Raw genomic sequence first — 22,019 nt, forward strand, 5'->3', positions numbered from 1 at the left:
CGCGGGGTCCTCGGCGGGCGCGGGCGCGGGCGCGGGCCGGAGCGCGGCGCGAGCGGCGACGCCAACATCTGGCAGCCATTAACATGTTGCGGGGGGACTAAATGGACTCAGTGTCCGCACAGCTGCGTGTCATTCACACACCACCGCGACATCAGACATTTAGTGTTTACTGGAGTTTACTGTTTAAATAATCACAACAGAGTCCAAGATTAGTCCGCTAATATCACGTTAGCCTTAAGCAAGCAGACTTTTCTTGGATACGACAATATAGCTTTGTTGAACATTTTGGTGTTGATGCTTGTATGTACACAATATTTTGTGTCGGCTGGTTGGAGCAAAAAAACCAAAAAAAAAACGCTTGAAGCAAGCAAAACTTTGCATCTTGATGTATTATATTTTCAAAATATTCAAGCATGTTTAATCTGTTAAGATGTGTTGAAAGTGTGTGGGAGGGGTAAAATCATATTAAAAATATGTAAATGATCTCCATATAATGCAGATTTTCGCAGCTGGGTATGGAACGTGTCCCAAATGATAATCGGGGGTTTTCTGTATATAAATAATCAAAACGGAGCAGAAGATTTGTAAACTCCACATTTATTTATATTTTCTGGGGCAGGCAGCTCATGAATTCATAAAGATTCCACATGTATCATCTTGTAGAGGAAGTGATGAAGCAAAGCCTCATGCTGCAGAATATAAATAACACAGACTTGACTTGGGCTATATGAAAGCGATGGATGGAGCTCTGAGGCACGTTCGCTAACCACTCCAATACCTACTAGCTTGGATTGCTGCTTCCACACTTAAAGGGAACGTCGAATCAAAAATTTTCATCTTAGTGTTATGTTCTATTCGCCCCCACTAGTCTTAACACGGCTTTTGATTAACCCTTGTGTGGATAGAACTGATGCCACTGAACAATTCAAGTGGTTGAAGGAGAAACGTATTCATAAATAACTATTGGATTTGTAGAATGTGAATTGAGCAACAAAAACTACCTATTTGTACGAGAGGCGGCCATTTTGCCACTTGCTGTCCACTGAAAATGACATCACAGGCTGAGGTAATCAACCAATCAAGGCTCACCTATATTCTGAGTTTCGTCATGTGACATTCACAAGTTGAGCCATGATTGGTCAGAAATATAAACTCAGCAAGACCTAGAAGAGATACCAGATTTTGGGGTTATATTAAGGTACTTGTGGAGACTTTTGATATCATCTATTAAATTGGCTGATTATGTCCCTTCAAACATCGGTCATATATCATGAATTGTAATTAAATGGCTTTTTGGTAAGTAAACACTGCAAATTAGAAACTGTGAAGTGACATCAAACATTGCTATAGTTCAATAAAAAAGTCCCACTAGTATAAATAAAAGGTGTCAAACTTTAAATTATTGATAATGACAGCAAATATCGGCCAAACGCGCTACTCCGTATCGGCGAGTGCTTAGAGAGACTAATCAAACTGGTATTCGCACAAATTCTACCTTGAGCAGCCGAAAAAAACTCCAAAGTTGAAGCACTTGTAAGTCAAAGCGCGCCGTTGTCCTTTTTAGAGAACATTTTACAAAAATACTAACATATCTCTCGCCACTTTTTCCCTTTCTGCCTTCAATAAAAGCGAACATGAACGCAGCATTGACAACCGCATTCCAGGCAAGGTGAACCCCCACACACACACACACACACACACACACACACACACACACACACACACACACACACACAAGCTCACAAAGGTCTAAGCCGCTCCCCTTTCAGACCGCTGCATCTCTGGCTTACATTCTTTGTGTTTTCACTTGTCAGGACAAGCCGACTTTTACAACGTCAGCAGTCGGCGCGTTGATTGCGGGGACGCTGCAACTTTTACATGTCAATCTCGGAGCAGCCAGTGAGAGACACACACACGCACGCACAAACACTTGTGCACCGAGGGGTGTGTCAACGCACGTTTAGTTCCTCAAGGAAGTACAAGTCGTCAGTATCTCAAGGCGGAGTGCCGAGACGCCAGGGCCGCCGCTTTTGCAAACATGAAGCGTTGAGGTCTCGTTGCTGTTGTCGTCAATCTCGACGGGACCTACCACTACGCCGGGGGGGACGCCGCCAACTCAGGTAAGTGCGCTCGGCAACATTCCAATAGGCTAAACTGGTGAATTACAAATCAAACGGCCTACTTTCTACTTCTGCACACACGCACGTGTGGTTGCGCAATTCAAGACACCCCCCCCCCCCCCCCCCCCCACCAACACACCGTTTATTTGCTGCGAGATGCTGAGACGATGGCTTAAACCAACTGTCAGCTGTCAGTTTCACTTCCCGTCCGAGGGGCGTGGCCAACGGGCCCGCGCGCTTGAGCAACGGCCACTTGAGCAATACGCAATGTCCGCTTTGCACTTTCAACATGACTTCAAGTGGGGACGCTTTGAGGAAGCGGGTGTGCGTCAACGCGCGCTCGGGAAGGGAGCGCGCCACAGTCTAGTTCGAATGTGTGAAGAGCTTTTATGCAGTCTCACTTTAAAATAATACTTTGTTTCAAGTGTTTAAAAAAAAACACATAGATTTTAGTCCTTAAAGGGAAAGTCAACCAAAATATGTTTTTACAATATGTTCAATGAAGCCTCAAGTCTAAAAATGATTTTGGGATTAGTATTGTGTCTGTTGAATGTGAATTAACTCATTTAATACTGTTTTTTTTTTTATTTATCATTTATTTATTTTTACTTTTGTTTGTTTTTTAGGTAAGACTTTCAATCCCAGGTACATATTTCGATTTGTGAATATATGCTTTTGGGCATTAGTTAAGCAGCAAAAACCACCGTTTTTATCTACTAAGGGGCGGCCATTTTGCTAATTGCTGTCGACTGAAAATGACATCACGGTTGCTAGGGCTTCGCTTGCTAATGTCCAATGAACAAACTGCTAAAACCTGAGCACCTGTGAAGTCATTTTCAGTGGGCAGCAAGTGGCAAAATGGCCAAACTCGAGAGATTTTTTCAAAAAGACGGAATTTTGTTGCTAAATTCATAAGTCCACAAACAAAATATTGACTCTTGTGCGGTATTTTGTGCAATCCATTGATCTTCACATCAAAGACTTTCCACATCAAAACGAAAGCATAAAATGAACGAAAGTACATGAAATAGCATTAAAAAAAATTTCACAGATTTTACTTCTTGTGGTTGTTTAGGGAAATTTGGGAAATCTACATAAATGGGGAACACTATTTTACTGTGTTTTTAGAAAAAAAAAAAGGTTAGCTCAGTTGAACACCTAAATTAGAACATTCAATCCAGTGACTTTTCAAAGAGATCTCATCTAGTTTACTGCAAAGGTTCCAAACCAAAGGCACGTGGGCCAAATCTGGCCCTTCGCATTATTTATTGAGGCGTTCAGAAGGTTTACCATAGTTTTCCAACAATAGCTAAAAAAAAAGATGTCTTCTTGGGCAGAACTTTTGCTGCCCATCAAAACGCACACCCCTACTATTGTTATGCGAAAATAAATTGAAGTCTCACATGGGGTATCATCTCTGACGGCCACCTTAAAGGAGAGGTCAAGTCAAAACTTTCCGATAAAAAGTTCCATGTGCCCCGACTAGTCCAGACATGAAAATCTGATGAATATGGCATTCGTGGAATATGCGAGGTTTTCCTCTGACTTCCACTGGAAACCAGCGGAAATGAGTTTTACATCAACAAGAACTTACTCACAAGTGACTCATCCCAGGAATGCTAAATATTTACAGTCCGCCAACCAAAGCCGCCACTGGACAAACACTTCAATGCAGGTGGACCTTCGACGATCCTTTTGTTTGTGATGGGATTCAGTCACTTCTAATCGCACCCCAGGAAAACCTGGTCCTGAATTGAAACCCTAACCGATAAGCCAAAGTCTAATTTTAATCCTTACTTTGGTTTGAAACTGATTTGAGATCCTAATCCCAATTGAAATGTCTTTGAAACCCTATCTTAGAACCCTCAACCAGGCTCCAACCCCAACTTCAAACCGAAACCCTAACGCAAGCCCCGACCCAAAACCCAAATTTGAACCCTCAACAGCTCTGAGTTGATGTTATTTGAAGTAAATTTGGAACTAAGTTGAAGTAAGTTTGAATCTTCTTTGAGCACAGGTTCTAGTAACTTTTTAGCAAGTTTTCTGTCGGTTCTTTGAGGTTTTCTATAGGTTCCTCAGTGAGGAAGCTCCGGATAGTTTTTCTTTAAGGGAAGTGTTTTTTTTGTATGTTTGTTTAAAGATTACTAGTGGTTTGACGGCGTCTTGATTCAACAAGTTTCGAGAGGTACTTCTTTGGGGAAGGCTCAAGCGGTTCTTCTTCGAGCGAGACATTTCCTGTGTGTGTGTGTGTGTGTGTGTGTGTGTTTTTTGTTTTTTTTTTTAATTAAGGATTCTTGTTGTTTGACTAACAAAAGCTTCTGGTGGATCTTTGAAGGTTTTTTTCAGAACCAACTCAACTGGATTGAGAAATCGCCTAGCAGTTGTTCACCAAAATCGGTTTAAAGAGGTTTTTCTTTGAGGAAAGTCTATGATGTTGGTCCTTACTTAACTTGGCTAACCTTCTAGTAGTTCTTTGAGGAAGGTATTTCTCGTGCTTTTTATTTTCATTTTAACAATGATTTCTAGTCGTTTGACTACAGGGAGATTCTCGCGTTTTATGATTCAACAAGTTTCCAGAGTAAGGCTCAAGCGGTTCTTTTTTGAGGAAGACCTTTCTAGTAGTTTCTAGAATTCTTGTTATTTGAATTTGGTAAAGGTTTTTGGTGGGTTTTTTTTAAGAATCTTTCAGGACAGACTTGATTGGATCTTGTTTGAGAAAGTTCTTCATCAATATCAGTTCATAGTTTTTTCTTTGATTAAGATTAGCAGTTGTTCTTCGAGAAGTGGTATAAAGTACGAAGCAATATTTTGACCAAGGTTCCTAATGGTTCATTTTTGGGTAGAAGGCTTTTTCTTATGTGAGGAAATAAATAAATAACGGAGGAATTTTATAGGACTTCTTTGCAAAAAGGTCCTTTTCTTCAAGGAAAATTTCTTTTTTTTGAAGATCTCTGGTGGTTCCTCTTTGAGCAAAAGCTGTGAATGATTCTTTTTGAAGGCACTTTCTGACTGTTCTCCCCTTACAAAGGTTTCAAGTGTTTATTTGTAGAAATTAGCAGTGCTTTCTCTAAAGAAGACTTCTATGGATTTTTGTTTTGACGAAGCGTACAATATCTGCTGTGTGCGCTGTCGTGCTGATGACACGTTCAGCAAACAGGCGTGGGCTTGCCTCAGCTATGTCACTCGCCTCCACAACTTGCCAGCACAGGCAAGTAGCTGCATACGACTTCATACATTCCCTAGATTTCTAATAGTCCTGGACGTGAGTCCAGTAGAGATAAGATGGTGATACTGTACGTTGTCCAGTAGAACCAATCCTTCTGGTCCTGAAATTGAGCTGCTTGATGGAGATTAGGACCATTCTACTGAGGTAGAAAGATAGGAAGCCTTAGATCAAGAACTATCAAGCCTTCTTCAAGCAAGCTCATTAGCATCTTTTCCGGCACCAAAACCAGTAGAGATTTCAGGAGTTTCTTTGCCCTTACCAATAACTTCCTAAACAGCGTTCATTCTGAACCTAAACCAAAACTGATGTTGTGACATCAGTCATTTTGAGAACACACAGTAAATCGAAATGGGGAAAATCTTTCTTTTCAGTGACAAGATGCCATAAGATAGAAAGCTAATTGAAGCTCCTAAACTCACTTCAACATAGTTTTCTGGTATCAATGACGCAAAATCACTATTTTATACTAAAGGAAGCCTCTCACAACAGTTCAACAAGGTTCCTTGATATCCGAATGCCACAATTTGCTGCCAAAGCATTATTTTTGCAAAAATGAAGCTCCTCCACCTTAAAAAAGTTCTTTGGTACAAAGCTGGTACCAAAGCCCTACCTTTGTCTAAAGGAAGCCCCTCAAAACACTTCAACATAGTTTCTTGATAGGAAGATGCCACAAGATGGTGCCAAAACACTACTTTTGCCTAAATGCCTAAAGCATTATTTTTGCGAAAATCAATCTCCTTCACTCACATTTAAAAAGGTTCTTTGACACAAAGCTGGTACCAAAGCCCTACCTTTGTCTAAAGGAAGCCCCTCAAAACACTTCAACATAGTTTCTTGATAGCAAGATGCCACAAGATGGTGCCAAAACACTACTTTTTGCCCAACTGAAGCTTCTCCACTAATTTGGTTCATTGGTACCAAGATTGAGAAACCAAGATTCATGCTAAACTTTTGGACTTTCACATGCTCTTCAAAGATAATTTTCTTGAAGGCCACTATGAGTAAAGATCGAGACATATTTTTATCACACCCACCCTGTAGTTGTGTTTTCTCCTTAGGGGCCATTTTGACTATGAAATAGTACATATGTATGGTAGAAATGATTTTTTTTCCCCCCTGGGACCTGACAAAATAAAAGTGAAGAAGGTGGTGATTTTATTGACGGAGTGTCATCAAACTGCGAGACACCTCAGGGAATAACTGCATTCGGCACTGATGACCTCTCTTGGGTGGATGCATGTGTGTGTGTGCGTGCGTGTGTGTGTTGGATACAAAATGTGCTGGTCAATCCCAGTGGAGGGTAAAAGTCTCAGCGGGTACACGTTAGCGCTGTTTTTCCCATTAGGCCGCACAAGTCAGAATGACAAAACAAGCAAACAAAAATGCGACATTGTTGATCCACCGGCGCAATGATGCCGAGTGATGTTTATGTGACTGCGTTTCGCTTTTATATGACACATTCATTTGGTTTTCATTGCAATGAGTTGTGAGAGGGTACCAGAATAAGTGGCCAATAGAATTGCTGGGCATACATATAAACCTTTACAGTTTTCCATTTGGAAATTTTATTATTTATTTTTAACGGATTATTGGTATCCAGGAACTATACGCAAGTGAGTTGAGGATCTTCATTTAGACATAGATATTGCTTTGGCGCTATCTCGGTGCATGAAAAAGAACACTTAATGCCAGTGAACTATGTTGAATTGAATGTAGTAGCTCAATTTTGGTAAAATACGTGCTTTTGCATCATCCTCACGGAAACTATGTTCACATGACTTGATGAGCTTCATTTAGACACAGATACGGGTTAGGTGCCATCTTTGTGGCAATGAACCGTTCGGAAGTGAACTGAGGAGGTTTGTTTCGGCAAAAGTTGTGCTTTGGCACCTTCTCGGTGTCAAGGTCATATTTCTTAAGAGAATGGAGGCACTACATTGAGGCAAAAGTAGTTCTTTGGCACTATTTTACGGAATCTTGGCGAACTATTTTTAAATGAGTTACGATGGTTCATTTAGGCACATGTAGTTCTTCAGGACTATCTTGGTGAAATATTTTAGAACGGTGGGGCTACACTGGAGCCAAAGTAGTGTTTTGGCATCATCTTGTGCTATCTTGGTGCCAAGGAGCTATGTTGAAGTGAGTCGAGGAGCTTCATTTTGATAAAGGTAGTACTTTTGTGTCATCTTGTTGATGTTAATCATCTTATGATGTCATACTGTGGAAATAGCTGAATCCACATATACATCATCATTAGGATTTACTGTACATTTTCAAATCTTCAAGTGGACTGAACCACTCGGTGGCAAAACGGATTTAATTTTAGATTGTTATGTCATAGTAGGCATGTGACACTTAAGATGGATTTACACTGCATGTTTCAAATGACACCATTCCGATGTTTGGCGAAATTCACGCTCAAAGTCACACAGACAGAATGATGTCTTTTAACGTGGATCAAAATCTGAGTGCAATCAAATCTGCAGTCTGTATGCAAGCTTGAAAACAAGAAATTTGTTATATTAGTGACCCAAATGATTTTGTCAGTATTATTGCGATATCCCAAAGCACAAAAATGACAGAAAGATGGAACTAAAGCCTTTCTGCATGAATTTTGTATATTGTTAGCCTAATAGCTAGTAAGCTAATATCTTACATCATGAACGTAACCTATGCTCTTTTATGAGGAACGCTGCTACCAAACCATCAAAGCACTTAAACATTGGGTTATTTTTTTTAGCCAAATTTGGGTTCTTTTCAACCCAACAGTTTTTAAAGCGTCTAATTAGCTACTGCTACGAGACGCCATTTGAGAAGCTAAATACAGAATGGTGATTCTAGTTAGAAATGGAAATACAAACCGCTTGATATTTTATCCGATTTTTTTTTTTTAATATGGTGCAAGCCTTTTTTTCCGTTTGTGGCAGACTTCCTGTCATCGTCATGTTCCGCCTGGCAAGCAGCAGTTAGAATGTTGCCAGTCCTCATGCCTCCATGAATATCGGAATGATTTGTGTTTGTCACGTATCAAAACGTCGTCTCCATTCGCAAGCTTGCTTCTTGCGCAAGGCTGGAGCGCAGAAAAATAAATCAAAAGCACATTGAAAAATGCCAAGTCGATGGCTCTCAACTGTTGCCGCACCGGGATCCGCATTTTCCCCATTGTTGATGAGTCGGAAACAAGAGAGAAAATGTGTTTAAAAATAGCGGGGGAAAACTGATTCTTCAACATACTGTAATTGCACTTTACCACATTTTCAGAGCACATTGTGAAAGAACTTGAGGTGAACATGAGTGCATATTCCTTTTAAAAAAATTAAACAAACATCGCGAAGATCATAAACCGAGGAACCCCGTAATACAAGGTATTTTTTTTAATCTAATGTTTCTCCTCTTTTCAAATGTTGTTGTAGTATTTTTCATCAATTATATTTCAGTTTTTTTTTTTATCTGAAGCCATAGTAAACCAACTTCCAGTTGAGTTCCTTTTCATTGATGTATTTTTAAGAATGTTTTTTTATATGCACGACAAAAATTTCAGTGTTTTGTACGTTCCGCACACTTTACCAATGTTTGTGTATTTTATCATCTAATATTTTTGTGTTTCTTTAGTGACAGTTTTTTTAGAGGGTTTTGCCTAATATTTTTTCGGAGTATTTTTGTATCATTTATAGCTTGTCTTCATATTTATATCTTGTCTTCATATTTGTTTCACAACATTTTGTTCTTTTTGAGCATTCCGCCAATATGTGTATTACATCAAATATTTTTGTGATTATTTCGTTATTTCCAATCCTTGTGTACAATATAAAATAGAAGTTGTGAAATTGTTGAATTTATTTTATTTCATTCTTGTTTTTTTTTCATGTCTCCAAATTAAGTATTTTTTTTCTTTGTCTTATTTTTTGTTAGTTTTGCAACAACGTTATGGTTTTCCTTTTTCAACTATTTTCTCATTTTTAAAAACAATATTTTTATCTGATATTCTGACATTTTTTAAATGAATAGTTTAACTAATATGTGTATTTTTATGTCATATTTCATTTTTTTAAGTAGGCTCAAGATACCTTGAAACACTATAGTGACACCATCATAAACTATCAGTGTACTATATTTCATGTAGTATATATTTAATTTATTTATTGCTCTGTTTTCTTTGCCCTTTTTAAGTAAGCAAAACTTGAAATACTTTGTTTAGACCATCATGAAACCAAAGTAGAACCCTCTTTTGGGCTGCAAGCCACCTGCTGGAACTAACTTTACTAACTCAACTATCATTTTCAGACAGCCATGGACCACTTCAGCTCCAGGGACACGGCCTTAAAGGTCCAAAAGAAGATCCTGAGCAGCATGGCCACCAAGACCTCCGTCCAGATGTTCATCGACGAGACCACCAGCGAGATCCTGGACGAGCTCTACCGTGTCTCCAAGGAATACTCGGGCAACAAAACTGAGGCCCACAAGGTGGTCAAGGACCTAATCAAGATCGCAGTGAAGATCGGCCTTCTGTTTCGCAACAACCGCTTTAGCACCCAGGAGCTGGTTTTGGCCCAAGACTTCAAAAAGAAGCTGCACCAGGGCGCTATGACCGCCATCAGTTTTTATGAGGTACACACTTGCAATCCTATATTCTTATACCATTTTTTCATAAGGAAAAAATATGTGCATGTATGTTTTTTTAACCAAACCTATGTACAGAAGACCATCTTAACGTGTTCATTTTCAAACCCTTATAAAAATATTTTTTTTTACTCGTATTAAAAATAACTAATTGTCCCCACCCCAGTGAATTTGGCTCACTTACATAAAAATAGAAAAACATGCTTGGCTGCAAACTGACATTAAAGCAATACACAACATATTTAGGCATTTACACCACTAAAAAGATTTTTTAAATATGGCTGTTATTGGATAACTTCATTATTTTCTATTTACAAATAAAACTTCAAAAAAACAAAACCAAATTTCAGTTGCTGTCGACTAAAACTGACAACACACGTGCTCTGATAACAACCAATCACGACTCACCTAGTTTCTGAATGCAAGCTGATCCATGATTGGTTAACCGAGCCCTGAGTTCACGTAATCTAATTTTCAGTCGACAGCAAATATTAAAATGTGCTTTTAAAAGTATTAAGAGCACAGTAATAAGAAAGTTATCGAATTCATTACTGACGAAATATGAACTTTTTTACATCTGAAAATGGCGAGATAAGTACAGTTAACTTATGGTAACGTGATGAAACCATTTTTGGCACTCACCTTCATGTAGATAGCGCAGTGAGGGTTTTCCCCTCTGTAATGCAACGTTCAACAAAAACACGTTGTTGAGTCCGAGTCAGGTCCCTAAAAATGTCCAAATAAGCCCCCCGAACTCATTTATAACACTATTAGGCGTTGAATCCATGTTTTTGGATGACAAATATTAACTAACTTCTTGCACTTTAAACAAGTGGGCAGTGCTGTGTGAGGGGGGGGAAACGTAATGTATTGTTTAGATCGACGTCGTTCATTTCTGACAAGCAATTAAAGCATTGTGGAGACACTGGTGGGGAATGACTGCCGCTCTGTGGTGAATACTGGTATTAAATTTTACTCGCTGCAGCGGAAAGTGAAGCCGTCGGCGGCCATTTTACGTTGCCACTCGTTAAACTCGCCTAATTCGAATATTGTTATCTCGCAGAGTTTTGACGTTATTTCATGTATTAATGGCGAACGTGCGGGGGTGTCTGGCGTCCGGGTGTGCCAATAAGCAAAGGAGAAGCTCCAAACACACAATAATCTGTAGAAACTGATCGTAATGAATGATAACAATCATGACAGTGTGTGGTGCTCCACAGGTGGACTTCACCTTCGATAAGACGGTGATGTCAGAGCTCCTGACGGGCTGCAGGGACCTTCTGCTCCAGTTGGTCAACAGTCACCTGACACCAAAGTCCCACGGGCGTATCAATCACGTGTTTAACCATTACGCAGACCCCGAGCTGCTCACTCGGCTCTACCAGCCCGACGGTCCCTTCCGGGACAACCTGGCCCGCATTTGCAAGGGACTAAACAAGCTGCTGGAGGACGGGACAATATGAGTGTATCCCGAAGCCATCTTTGGGACCGATCGCACAGACACTCCACACTTGACACTGTCCTGCTGCTCAAATAAGCAAACGTGAAAAGAGAGGCGCCCTCCTGACGCTCCTCTTGGGAACAAAACTACCGGAAATGGATTTTTTTCTGCTCTTCTGTTGTGAGGTGTTATTGTGACAACAGGTCCGTTTAGAGCAAAGTGGGTGACGTTTTCTGAAATTATTAAAATAAAACGGATAAAGGATGGAGAAGCATTCTTATGCAATACTGCCCTCTGGTGGTTAGGACGTTGCTTCAGCGAAGGGAAGATCGTGGGGAAAGCATCTCAGAAATGATCAAAAAATAAAGCCAATATTAATAATAATGACAATGATAATAAAATAAAACCTGTGAAATCACTGTTGTGTACTCTGAATTTAATTACACTAGATTTAATATTTCTATGATTGAGAGAAAATTTAACATACATTATTTGAATGCTATTTAATTAAATGTACTCTCATTATTTATATACAAAAAAAAGTAATTAAAAGTGTTCTGAATCGTGTACATATTGGGAAATGAAATTGAGCCAAGGACTCTGAAAAAGTAGAAGAAAAAAAATGCAAGAATTATACATTCAATGTTTAATAAATCTTACAAAAGCTACATAGACAAAATGCTAAGTATCCTCTAAGTATTCCTCTCAGCTTGGTAACACAAATTAGTAACAAAATCATAATCACATGTGTCCTCCTGTATCAAAAGCTTCATTCAGTTCTTGGGAGTGAATAAGTTAATAAGCGTCGGACAATACGGCCAATTGTTGCATGTTGGGCCTGTGAGGCCGCTTCACATGCATCTCGTGACCACTAACAGGTGACTTGTCTCCATGTGGTATGTCACACACGGTCCATATGCACCATAACATATGGATTAAATAGTGTTAAAAATGTATTTGAAAGCATACAGAGTTTCAGTGTCAGGCTACATTAGTGTTGTTGTTTCTTCACAGCTCAAAAATGTCATCCTCTCGCTCCCTCAGCTTCATTGTCAACTTGGTGGCGGTGAGCGGCACGGCGGCGGCGGATGGCGGCGGACGGTGACGCCTTCCCGAAGGCGACCGCGGACGCTCGCTCATCCTGCTGGAACAAACCGCTTCCAGGTCTGCCAGCCTGACAGTAAAAATAAAAAGAGAGGATATTGACAAAAAAATGTTTTGGCCTTTTGGATACTTCATGTTTCAGCTGCAAGACGGACTGGCAAACAGATAATAGGGATGGTGGAAATTGATATCAGGCATAGTTTTTGGGCCAATCAGGGTATCGAGAGTTGACGAAGGCTGGTAATACCAGTCACTGATACTCAAGCCCCCCCCCCAAAAAAATCTGATATGCCCTCCAATAGTTGGGGTCACCCTTTGGCAGTTTAACACCTAACCAAATCATCATGTGCACTGTCATTCTTCTATTGAAAATGTTATGAAAATTGCTAGTGGTATCATACTCAATCTAGCTATCTATGTAAATGGCTAGCTCGCCAGCTAGATCAACTTTGACTTTAAAACTGCTGTATACAAAATGCTGTGCATGGGTGAAATCAATCGTGCAATAACATAAAACAATGAAAGCAGTAAGTTGAAGACACTAATAAAACTAATAAAGAAAATAAAAAAAATATACAAAAGTGAAAATAAAAATGAAAACAAACAGCAAGACAGACAAGCAGAGAAACATATATAGTTAGTGAGCAAGTGCACAAGCTAGCTAGTTAGCCAGATCACGTGCTAGCTCGCTATCTATTTATTGATATAATACGTAAAACCCCTGCGTACAAAGTGCTGTACATGGTGTAAAAGCAGTCATGCAAAAATTAAAACAAAACAACTAGCGAAAGCTGGACATACATCGATCTAAAAACAGCTAGCTACCTATCTAACTAGATAGACACAGACATAGAGAGATAGCTAGTTAGACAGCCAAAGAGCAAGACAGGCAGACAGATAATAGCAAGCTAGACAGACATGTGAACAAAAACTGAAGAGAAAGATAGCAATAGCTGGACAGATAGAAATACAGTTGGACAGATTTTGTAAAGAGACACATAGACATAAATGGACAAATATAATTCCGAAACCCAGCCTATTCTATTTGTGTCCACTGTACTGGATACTTGTTTTTTTTGTTTTTTTTTATGCATTTTTTGACTCATTCAAACAACTTCCCTAAATCCTAGTGTGCTCAGTAGAGGACATCCTGGCCTTTTCTAATGATGTCTCATCTTCTAGGGTGGAGTGCAGTTAACTTTGCTGCCTTGCTGAGAAAAAGATATTGACTCTACAGTGGACACAAATGAATCGGCTGGGTCTCAGGAGGATATAGAGAAATATGGACGGAGACTGTGGCGAGACAGACAGGTGGACAGCGCTAGATCAACGTGTATCCTGACCGCTTCTCAGCATCCTGCCATCTCCTGGCGACCGCCCGCTTGGATTCGCTGATGAAGCTGTCCAGTCGGCTGAAGAAATCCACCGCCGTCAACTCGCCGTGAGAGGGCCGCGGCGTCGGGCCGATCTCACCGCCCGTACTGACGGCTTCGTCGTCATCTTCCTCGCCGTCGGCGCCGTGAGCCTCCGAGTGCGACGGCGCAGGGATGGACAAAGACTTCTTCAGGAAGATGGAGTCGTTGGTGTAGAGGCGGTTGACTCGTTTGATTTGTTCCGTCTGAAACAATAAAAGCAGCCTTCGGAATATTCTTCCATACAAAGAATAACATTTTGCTATATTGTTAACATGACTGGTGAGTTCTTTTTATGAAAGTAAGGCATTTTAGAGATTTTTCATAAGACAAACAATCCATTGCATAATATGGATATTGAATTTGTCACAATTTGAACCACGTCATAGATTTTATTTTACATTTCCATGTATCGTAGCTATGTTTGCACCTATCTAATATTATCTAATAAAACGTATCAGATATTCCTATCAATTAATTGGATAAAAAATAGATTCTAATCATATAATAATGATAGTTTGAGTTTATATCGTAGTCGTGGAAATTACTGAAACGTAATTGATTTTCAAATGTCAATATTTTACTTGTGTATCATACCCAAGTCAAGAAAAATACATTTTGTACACATTTAGTATTTTTCTGATGGCTTTTTATGTCAACTCCCTAAATTATTCTTAAAAACGTTCACCTTTTCAAAATCAGTAAAAAGGTCTATGATTAATTTGATATTTTTATCGTATATAATTTATACTTTTAAAAGGCATTTTGACAGTTGGCGATTGAAAATGACGTCAACGCACGCTGGACTCAGGTAACAACCAATCAAGGCTGACCTTGCAAATGTCACGTGACCAAACCCATTCGTTGAATAAGTGACACAATGCTTCAAATTAATTGTACACGTAGAATGTTATTTCATTAATTACAAAAAAAAAATACATTTAACTGTTGGAAATTGCTAAATGCGTGACCTAGCCTATTGTTTTCTTTTTAAACAAAGGTGCAACGCAAAAGACAAATATTTAAATAGATTAATCCTACTTTGCAAACAAAAGAGAACAAGTCTACTTACAGTGACTCCATATTTGAGGGCGAGGCCTTGGAGGGTTTCGCCGGGCTGGATGCGGTGTTCGATGTGCCCCCGTCGGACCGGGGACATACTGGACCGAACCATGCTACCGTACGACCTGCTGCTCCGGCCACCTCGTAACAGGCCGCTCCCACCGGCGTCTGCGGGCTGTTTCCCCGCCGACATGACGGCGAAGACCGGAGGAAATCGGATCGAGTCAACTTTCGTAGATTCGTAAAATCACAAACATGGCTGCTTCGTAATAACCAACTCGATTCTTCTATTTTGTTTTTCTTTTCTTTTTTGTTTCGCAAATAAACTGCTTCATCTGCGCGTCACAATTCCGACCGACGCAGCTTCTGCAAATGTCACCTGATGCAGAGAAGAATCGCCATTACACAGAAGCGTAAAAGCGCGGCAATTTAAATAATTTGAAAAAGAGACAAAACTCTGTAAAGAAAACAAAGTTGCGCTTTCCGCTCCTGCCTGCTGACATATGTTGCCATGGCTGCCTTGTGAGTGACAGCTCCCATGATGCAATTAGCTTGGTGCATTCACTGACACTCGAAATGGATACGCTTAACAGTTTGGGGTAGTCTAATCAATGCATCAATATACATTAAAAACATAATTTTCAAACGCAGAAATCTACAATTATTAAAAATTACCAACAAGTAAATGTGAAGAACAGCCCACGTAAAGCGAAGGCTTCATAAAATGAAAACATAAATTTACATTTACCGTGAACGGCACATAAGTTGCATTCTAAACCGCTAGCAAACAGACGCGCTCGAGAGCTAACACGCCACTAAGCTGAACTTTAAACTAAAAGGCAAAGTGAAGAAAATATCCTCCAAGTGTTGCGGGATTTATGATATTCTCAGCGAATACATGTTTTAAGCAGATTGTTAACTTAGCTAAACAGCTACAACAGCATTGCTGCCAAAACTGCTGTTTTTGTTAACTCCCATGATGCTTTGCATTTGTTGCCTTCATTGACACTCGTTAACTATTTGCAATAAATTGATCCGATTACTGCGTTACACTATGGTTTATTTTCCAAAAAACATATAAATTGCATACACAAATTGTTTATTTCTATTTTGTTTTAAGCTTTTTTTCTCCCAATTTTAAAGCTGTCAACTAAAGGCATTAAAAGTGAAAACCTAAATTACTATGACCATGAAGGCTACACAACTCCAAGGCTAGACTGCTAGCTTGTTGCTAACAGCTGTTAGTATATTTTTTTTAACATCAAATGGCAGCGTCGTATAAAAATGTCTTTTAAACGAGAAGGTAACGACAAGAGTCAGCTAAATATCCTCAAGGTGAGTATTTACGTTTATAACGTGTCTTATTATCAATCGATCGATACATTCTCTCGTGTATATTACTTACAGTTAGTTGTTGGTGGACACTTTTGTTGTTGTTGCCTTGCAGAAACGTCGCGTCGCAGATCTTTTGTCAAACTTTATACCAGAAGACGAAGCCACACTTTTGAGCAATGGAAGGTAAAAAGTGACCGCATTCCGTGCCTGTCTGTTGCTGTTCTAAACTCCCGACCACCATCGTTGTTTTCTTTAGGTATACTTGTCTTGTGTGCCACTACCGCCCCGTGTTTGACACCGTCGACATGCTGACAGTCCACAGGAAAGGAAAAAGACATCTAGAAGGTTAGATGACGTACAATTTCGTCAAGAAAAATCCTTTCGACAACCGGTTTTATATTCCATATGGTTGAATCGAGCATTTCATAGGCCTACATTGATTCACCTATTATTGAGAATAAAATAACGGAATAGGATATTTGTATGTTTAGGTTTAAAAGCGTTCTATGGTAAGAAGACCCAGCTGAAGAATGAAATAACTAAAAGGAGACAAGAAATTTTCATCGCAGCTGAGGAGCAACAGCAGGTGGGTTGGGCTTTCGGATAAAGGATGTTCCGAAAGTACAATGACTTTTACTTTTTGAAATCAACGTTACCTTCCTTAACCCTTGAACTGTACGGCATTTTGTGCAATTCTTTTATCATTACACCAAAGGACTTTCACATCAAATAAAGAGCATTGAAAGAAGACACTAGGAAGCTGAAATTTCACCTAGGTGGTGAAAAGTGCATCGTATGTGAAAGAAAATGAAGCAAAAATGGTTGAAATACTGCACAAGGGTTAAACTAGTGGTGGTCAAAGTAAGCTTCATGAAACAATGAAGCTTTGCAGCCAATTTGCACATGATTCAAAGCGTCATAGTGCATCATTTGCTCTGTTGCTCCATCAAGTGGTGCAGCGGTCTAAGAAGTCAACAGTGTTGAAAATTCTATGACTATTTGTTTGAGAAAATGTGCTATAAGGATAAAATGTGCTCTAAGGATAAAAAGTGCTGTTAGGATCATTTTGTTCTTCTGTAGAAATAATAGCTTTTCCAGCTCCTTTTTATTTTACCTTATTAGAAAAAAAAGTCCCCAAACAATTCCCCTAACACAGGAAATTCCAAATTTGTGTGCATTTTGATCTTGTATATACTGGTTTAAAAGCAGCCGTAAATCCACAAAATGTTTTATATTTGCAATCGAGCCACTTCCTAAAGGAGTCACATGGTCCAGACGGTCAGTGAGGCTTCACTCATTATCATTTCCGAGTTTTGCCCATATGAAGCGCACCTTTCACTACTTTAAGCTTTCAAATACACTTGTCCAAACTTTTCAGTCTTTTTTGAATAAAATGAGCTTTTGTTGTATTTCACAGGAGGGATCCAGTTCGGCAGCTCCTTTACTGGAACAAACAAGGAAGCTAACCCATCATGCTTTGCTGAGAACAGCCCCATATAACAGCTGCCATCGAAGAACCAGGCATGCCACATTCATGCGGTTTCACAAAAACCCCAAAAAGAAATCTCACTTTTTTTTTCTTTTTTTAGCAGCAGCAAAACTGGAAAAGGGCCAACAAGCAATCGAAATCCACTTGGACATGTGGCGCCACCTTGTGGAGCTTCGAAGTCAAACGATGTTCCGAGTATCTCAGGTAATTGATTGATTTGAAGGTATGTTTTTATAATTGCAGTATCAGTTTAAAGCTTGTCCCTGTTGATTGATTTCGTTGTCATAATAAGCATTAAATAATGATAACTGATGGAATCTGATTTCTGCTTGAAAAAAATCCATAAATTAATACTATAAAGTAAATAAAAGCCCCCCTAAGACTTCAAGCACAATTTTGAGGCCAAGATGATCGTGAACATCTTGACTTGGTGGTCTACAGGGAATGACAAAGGACATTCCTCAAGCGCCACAGGAGGGCGTCCCCCACCCGAGACTCAAGCGTCCCAGCCCATGTCGGCCCAGAGGAGACTGGAGTTGGAGCATTACCTGAAACTGAAAAGGTACGCCTCCTCCTTGGGATTGCCTTCTCTCTCCATGATATGACACACTTATGGATTCTTCGTTTTCCCCGTAGCGACGGGTGGCTGCAGGACCCGAGCGGCCGCTGGGTTAAAGACGGGGATGCGGAGTTTGATTCAGACCAGGATGAGCCTCCCTCGCTAGTTTCCACCGAAAAGCCTTAACGCTCAAATTTCCTGGATTGCTGTTTTCAAGAAATATAATATTATTGCTATTTTTTTTCTCAGATTGCAGTTTCATATTTATTTCATTTCAAATTCCTCTTTCCGTATAGCAGTAAATTACTGTGTAATGTATTGCAATAAACATTTTTTTTTAATAATACATGAATGTTTTGTTTTTTTGGGATGGTCTGATGCTAAAATAAAAGCAAATGATCCATGAATCATATTAATTTTGAACCTCTATGGATGTTATGACCTGAAAAGAAACCTAAAGAAAAGTAGTGACTAATTTAACCTATATGCTAATAATTATGCACATTTGTTCATTTTATGTTAAGTGAACCCAAAAAAATATATCTATATATTTTACAATATTTACTATTAAATACCTCTAAACAATATTGTGATTGATTTTGTGTTTGCGGAATGTGAATTAAGCAGCAAATTCCACCTGTTTTTAATCTATCTCAGGGTGGCCATTTTGCCTTTTTAAGTGACATTACAGTTGCATAGGGCTGAGGCAACGACCAATCACGTCTCAGTTTGCGAATGTCACGTGACCAAACTCTGAAAACGAGTGAGATCTAATTGGTCGTATCCGAGCTAACAATTTGTGATGTCATTTTCAGTCGACAACAAGCAGCAAAATGGCCGCTCCCTGACATGGATTAAAAACTACTTGATTTTACTGCCTAATTCACTTTCCACAAACACAATATTAACTCAATCAATGCCAGGAACGTATTTTTGTGTTTTGTTTTTTTGAAAGTCCAGACATTCAATCCCAGTTTCAATTTAAGTATCTGGAAATCAATGTACTTTAGTATATATTTGATACTTAAGTAGCTGAGATTTAATGTCCGGACTCTTAAAAAAAACGTGAAAATACGTCCCTGGCATTCAATGAGTTAATCAGACCATCATGTTAAGACTAATGAGTTCATATAGAACATATTAGGGTAAATATTTTTCAAAAATAGTAAAAAAAAAAAAAAAAAAAAAAAAAATCCAGTTATAATTAAGAAGTACATTACCGTAAAATGTGTGATGATCACATGCTGAAGAAGTAGTGACACCCCTCATAGTTTGGGCCTAATCCCTGCTAGCTTAAGTGTAAACCTGCGGTTGGACGAACCGGTCGGGCGCTAATTTGAGTCCTGATTCCATCAGTTAGCATCGCGGTCAGCAAAGTGGCAGTGAATTAGAGAAGCATGCGAGGGTCATGAACAGAGTGGGGGACACTTCTCAAGGCCGCTAATGTGTATATAGATCATACTCATTGACACGCGTATCAAATCGGTCTCCGTGGGAACTTGGAATTTTTAACAAAAACTCCACCTGCAGGTGACTGGCATTGAATGTGCTTTCAAACACACAATTTCACCACTTTGATGCTTCCTACAGTAAAACGAAACCAATAAATAAAACCTTGCTGTTTACTTGGCCGACTCGGTGCAAAATTTCTCTTCCTCAACCCCGGAACTAAAATGAAACTCAGAGACGTGGATAAGGTAGGTATAAGGCGCACCTCCAATGAATGACCCATTTTAAAACTGTTTTCATATATAAGGTACACCGCATTATAGGGTGCATAGAATAGAAGCTACAGTAGTGCTGGGGTTGCGTTGTGCATCCACTAGATGGAGCTGTGCTAAAGGGAACGAAACTTTTCAATCAGAAATTAAGAATAAAGATGATTTGTGGAAAGTACGATATGAAAAAATACCTCATGATAAAATTAAAAGACCGTTAAGATCAATGCCAAAATGAATCAAGCGTTTAAAAGACTAATTATGATTCAATGAAATAATAATAAGAAGCAAGGTTGAATAATAAAAAAAGTTGACTTTTCATAGGGCCCTTTTAATGTTCAAAACCCTGGTACCAAAGGTGAGTACGCCCCTAAAACGTTTAAATTTGGAACCGCAAATGAAATCCCGAAAGGGAAATCAATAAAAACAAAGGGGAAAAGCACGATTGGCAAGGAAGAGAAGGGAATGCCGGCCATGTTGTGGAAATCCTGGGAGGTTAGCAGCTGTTAGTACCCATAAAGAGCTGAAGGCGCAAACGGGCTCCTATTCTATGTGGAACGCCGTAACTGAAGCCCGGTCGCCAGGATCCGTTTCACTTTGCGGCCCAAGGGAGGTAAAAATAGCTCAGGTGCTTGTGGGAAGTACCGGGATCACAAGCGACTTAGAGCAGATTTGCCTGATTAAAATGAAACTTTAGAATGTTGTCAGCAGACTTGGTGCCCAATGAGAGGAAATCACAGAATTAGGGACGGGTAACGCGGGCATTGAAAAAAAAAAAGGCATTTAATCGATCTTAATTGTTTTTTCCTACTTCTGTTTCTAAGTTTTTTTCTATTCAAGGATGTCACCTTTGAGAAAGATTTTTTTTTTATGCCTAGTAGCACTTAAAAAAGACTGAAAACAGAGTGCCACTCTTGTCTGATTTATTAAACTTTGGAATTACATTTGGAGTGGTAACATTAGGCGTATTTTATTCGGCAACTCCAAAATATAGATTGTGTAACATTGTCAGTTTTATATCTGGCCCATCTGGTGGAAAATTGCATCACTAATGGCAACACACACGCATAAAAAAATTAATAAAAAATAAGTGCATACAACGTTTGCAAAGGGGTCAATATAATTATAATTTTGCAATAGGTTGCTTCATGTTCCAATCAATTTGCTCTTCATTTGAAAAGAAAAGTACTGCTCCTGTCATGGCATTAAATGGCAATAAATTCGGTTTAATCGAACCTGTAGAAACTGTTACAATCTCGACTACCCTTAATGATTCATGTTCCAATTAATTTGCTTTTAATTTGAAAAGAAAAATACTGTTCCTGTCATAGCATTACTAGCAATAAATTAGATTTGATGATACTTGCAGAAACTGCTTGAATCACTTATTGCTTTAGCTTCCAAAGAATTTGCTCTTAGTTTGAAAAGAAACAGTACCGTTCTCATCACGATAATGACAATTAATTTAATAATGACAATTTGATTACACCTGCAGAAACTGTTACAATCTCGACTACCCTTAATGATTCATGTTCCAATTAATTTGCTTTTAATTTGAAAAGAAAAATACTGTTCCTGTCATAGCATTACTAGCAATAAATTAGATTTGATGATACTTGCAGAAACTGCTTGAATCACTTATTGCTTTAGCTTCCAAAGAATTTGCTCTTAGTTTGAAAAGAAACAGTACCGTTCTCATCACGATAATGACAATTAATTTAATAATGACAATTTGATTACACCTGCAGAAACTGTTACAATATTGCACACCCTAATTCTTCACGTTCCAATTAATTTGCTTTTAATTTGAAAAGAAAATTTACTGTTCCTATCATGACATTACTAGCAATAAATTGGATTTGGTGATACCTGCATTGATTGTTACAATCGCTTATTGCTTTATGTTCCAATTAAGTTGCTCTTAATTTGAAAA

The 22,019-nt window shown here is 39.0% G+C and overlaps 3 protein-coding genes across 6 annotated transcripts; 2 read left to right on the forward strand and 1 right to left on the reverse strand.

The window, feature by feature from the left end:
- The first annotated feature begins 1,808 nt into the window (after window positions 1-1,808).
- On the forward strand, window positions 1,809-11,825 carry tnfaip8l2b (tumor necrosis factor, alpha-induced protein 8-like 2b). Its single transcript, XM_088409763.1, has 3 exons — window positions 1,809-2,120; window positions 9,631-9,954; window positions 11,187-11,825. The coding sequence occupies exons 2-3, from the start codon at window positions 9,637-9,639 to the stop codon at window positions 11,427-11,429; spliced, it is 561 nt and encodes a 186-aa protein (XP_088265889.1). The 5' UTR covers window positions 1,809-2,120; window positions 9,631-9,636; the 3' UTR covers window positions 11,430-11,825.
- A 213-nt stretch (window positions 11,826-12,038) lies between these two features.
- Window positions 12,039-16,892, reverse strand: lysmd1 (LysM, putative peptidoglycan-binding, domain containing 1). Of its 3 annotated transcripts, none has more exons than XM_088409761.1 (4): window positions 16,391-16,892; window positions 14,996-15,160; window positions 13,855-14,129; window positions 12,039-12,581 (listed from the first exon to the last, which is right to left on the reverse strand). In XM_088409761.1, exons 2-4 carry the CDS (start codon window positions 15,095-15,097, stop codon window positions 12,416-12,418), a joined length of 543 nt encoding a protein of 180 aa, XP_088265887.1. In that variant the 5' UTR covers window positions 15,098-15,160; window positions 16,391-16,892; the 3' UTR covers window positions 12,039-12,415. The 3 variants fall into 3 exon arrangements, with proteins under 3 accessions (XP_088265887.1, XP_088265888.1, XP_088265886.1); XM_088409762.1 differs by lacking the exon at window positions 16,391-16,892 and adding an exon at window positions 15,734-16,344; XM_088409760.1 differs by lacking the exon at window positions 16,391-16,892 and having other exon boundaries at window positions 14,996-15,720.
- Window positions 16,005-18,714, forward strand: scnm1 (sodium channel modifier 1). Of its 2 annotated transcripts, none has more exons than XM_088409759.1 (8): window positions 16,005-16,320; window positions 16,433-16,503; window positions 16,577-16,665; window positions 16,812-16,906; window positions 17,738-17,841; window positions 17,913-18,013; window positions 18,251-18,371; window positions 18,446-18,714. In XM_088409759.1, the coding sequence occupies exons 1-8, from the start codon at window positions 16,270-16,272 to the stop codon at window positions 18,552-18,554; spliced, it is 741 nt and encodes a 246-aa protein (XP_088265885.1). In that variant the 5' UTR covers window positions 16,005-16,269; the 3' UTR covers window positions 18,555-18,714. The 2 variants fall into 2 exon arrangements, with proteins under 2 accessions (XP_088265885.1, XP_088265884.1); XM_088409758.1 differs by having other exon boundaries at window positions 16,009-16,320; window positions 17,910-18,013.
- The last annotated feature ends 3,305 nt before the right edge of the window (window positions 18,715-22,019 follow it).

Source organism: Hippichthys cyanospilos, chromosome 3 (assembly GCF_059441005.1).
Source record: "Hippichthys cyanospilos isolate Australia breed blue-spotted pipefish chromosome 3, RoL_Hcya_1.0, whole genome shotgun sequence".
NCBI lineage: Eukaryota > Metazoa > Chordata > Actinopteri > Syngnathiformes > Syngnathidae > Hippichthys > Hippichthys cyanospilos.

Excerpts from the sequence above, each read along its gene's own strand:
- tnfaip8l2b (XM_088409763.1), top strand. The coding sequence starts at position 9,637 with ATGGACCACTTCAGCTCCAGGGACACGGCCTTAAAGGTCCAAAAGAAG. Across the intron at positions 9,955-11,186 it reads CCGCCATCAGTTTTTATGAG|GTGGACTTCACCTTCGATAA; the intron begins GTACACACTTGC and ends GGTGCTCCACAG.
- lysmd1 (XM_088409760.1), bottom strand. The coding sequence starts at position 15,178 with ATGTCGGCGGGGAAACAGCCCGCAGACGCCGGTGGGAGCGGCCTGTTA. Across the intron at positions 14,130-14,995 it reads CCCTCAAATATGGAGTCACT|ACGGAACAAATCAAACGAGT; the intron begins GTAAGTAGACTT and ends TTATTGTTTCAG. Across the intron at positions 12,582-13,854 it reads TGGCAGGATGCTGAGAAGCG|GCTGGCAGACCTGGAAGCGG; the intron begins GTCAGGATACAC and ends TTTTACTGTCAG.
- scnm1 (XM_088409758.1), top strand. The coding sequence starts at position 16,270 with ATGTCTTTTAAACGAGAAGGTAACGACAAGAGTCAGCTAAATATCCTC. Across the intron at positions 16,321-16,432 it reads GTCAGCTAAATATCCTCAAG|AAACGTCGCGTCGCAGATCT; the intron begins GTGAGTATTTAC and ends GTTGCCTTGCAG. Across the intron at positions 18,014-18,250 it reads CGATGTTCCGAGTATCTCAG|GGAATGACAAAGGACATTCC; the intron begins GTAATTGATTGA and ends GGTGGTCTACAG.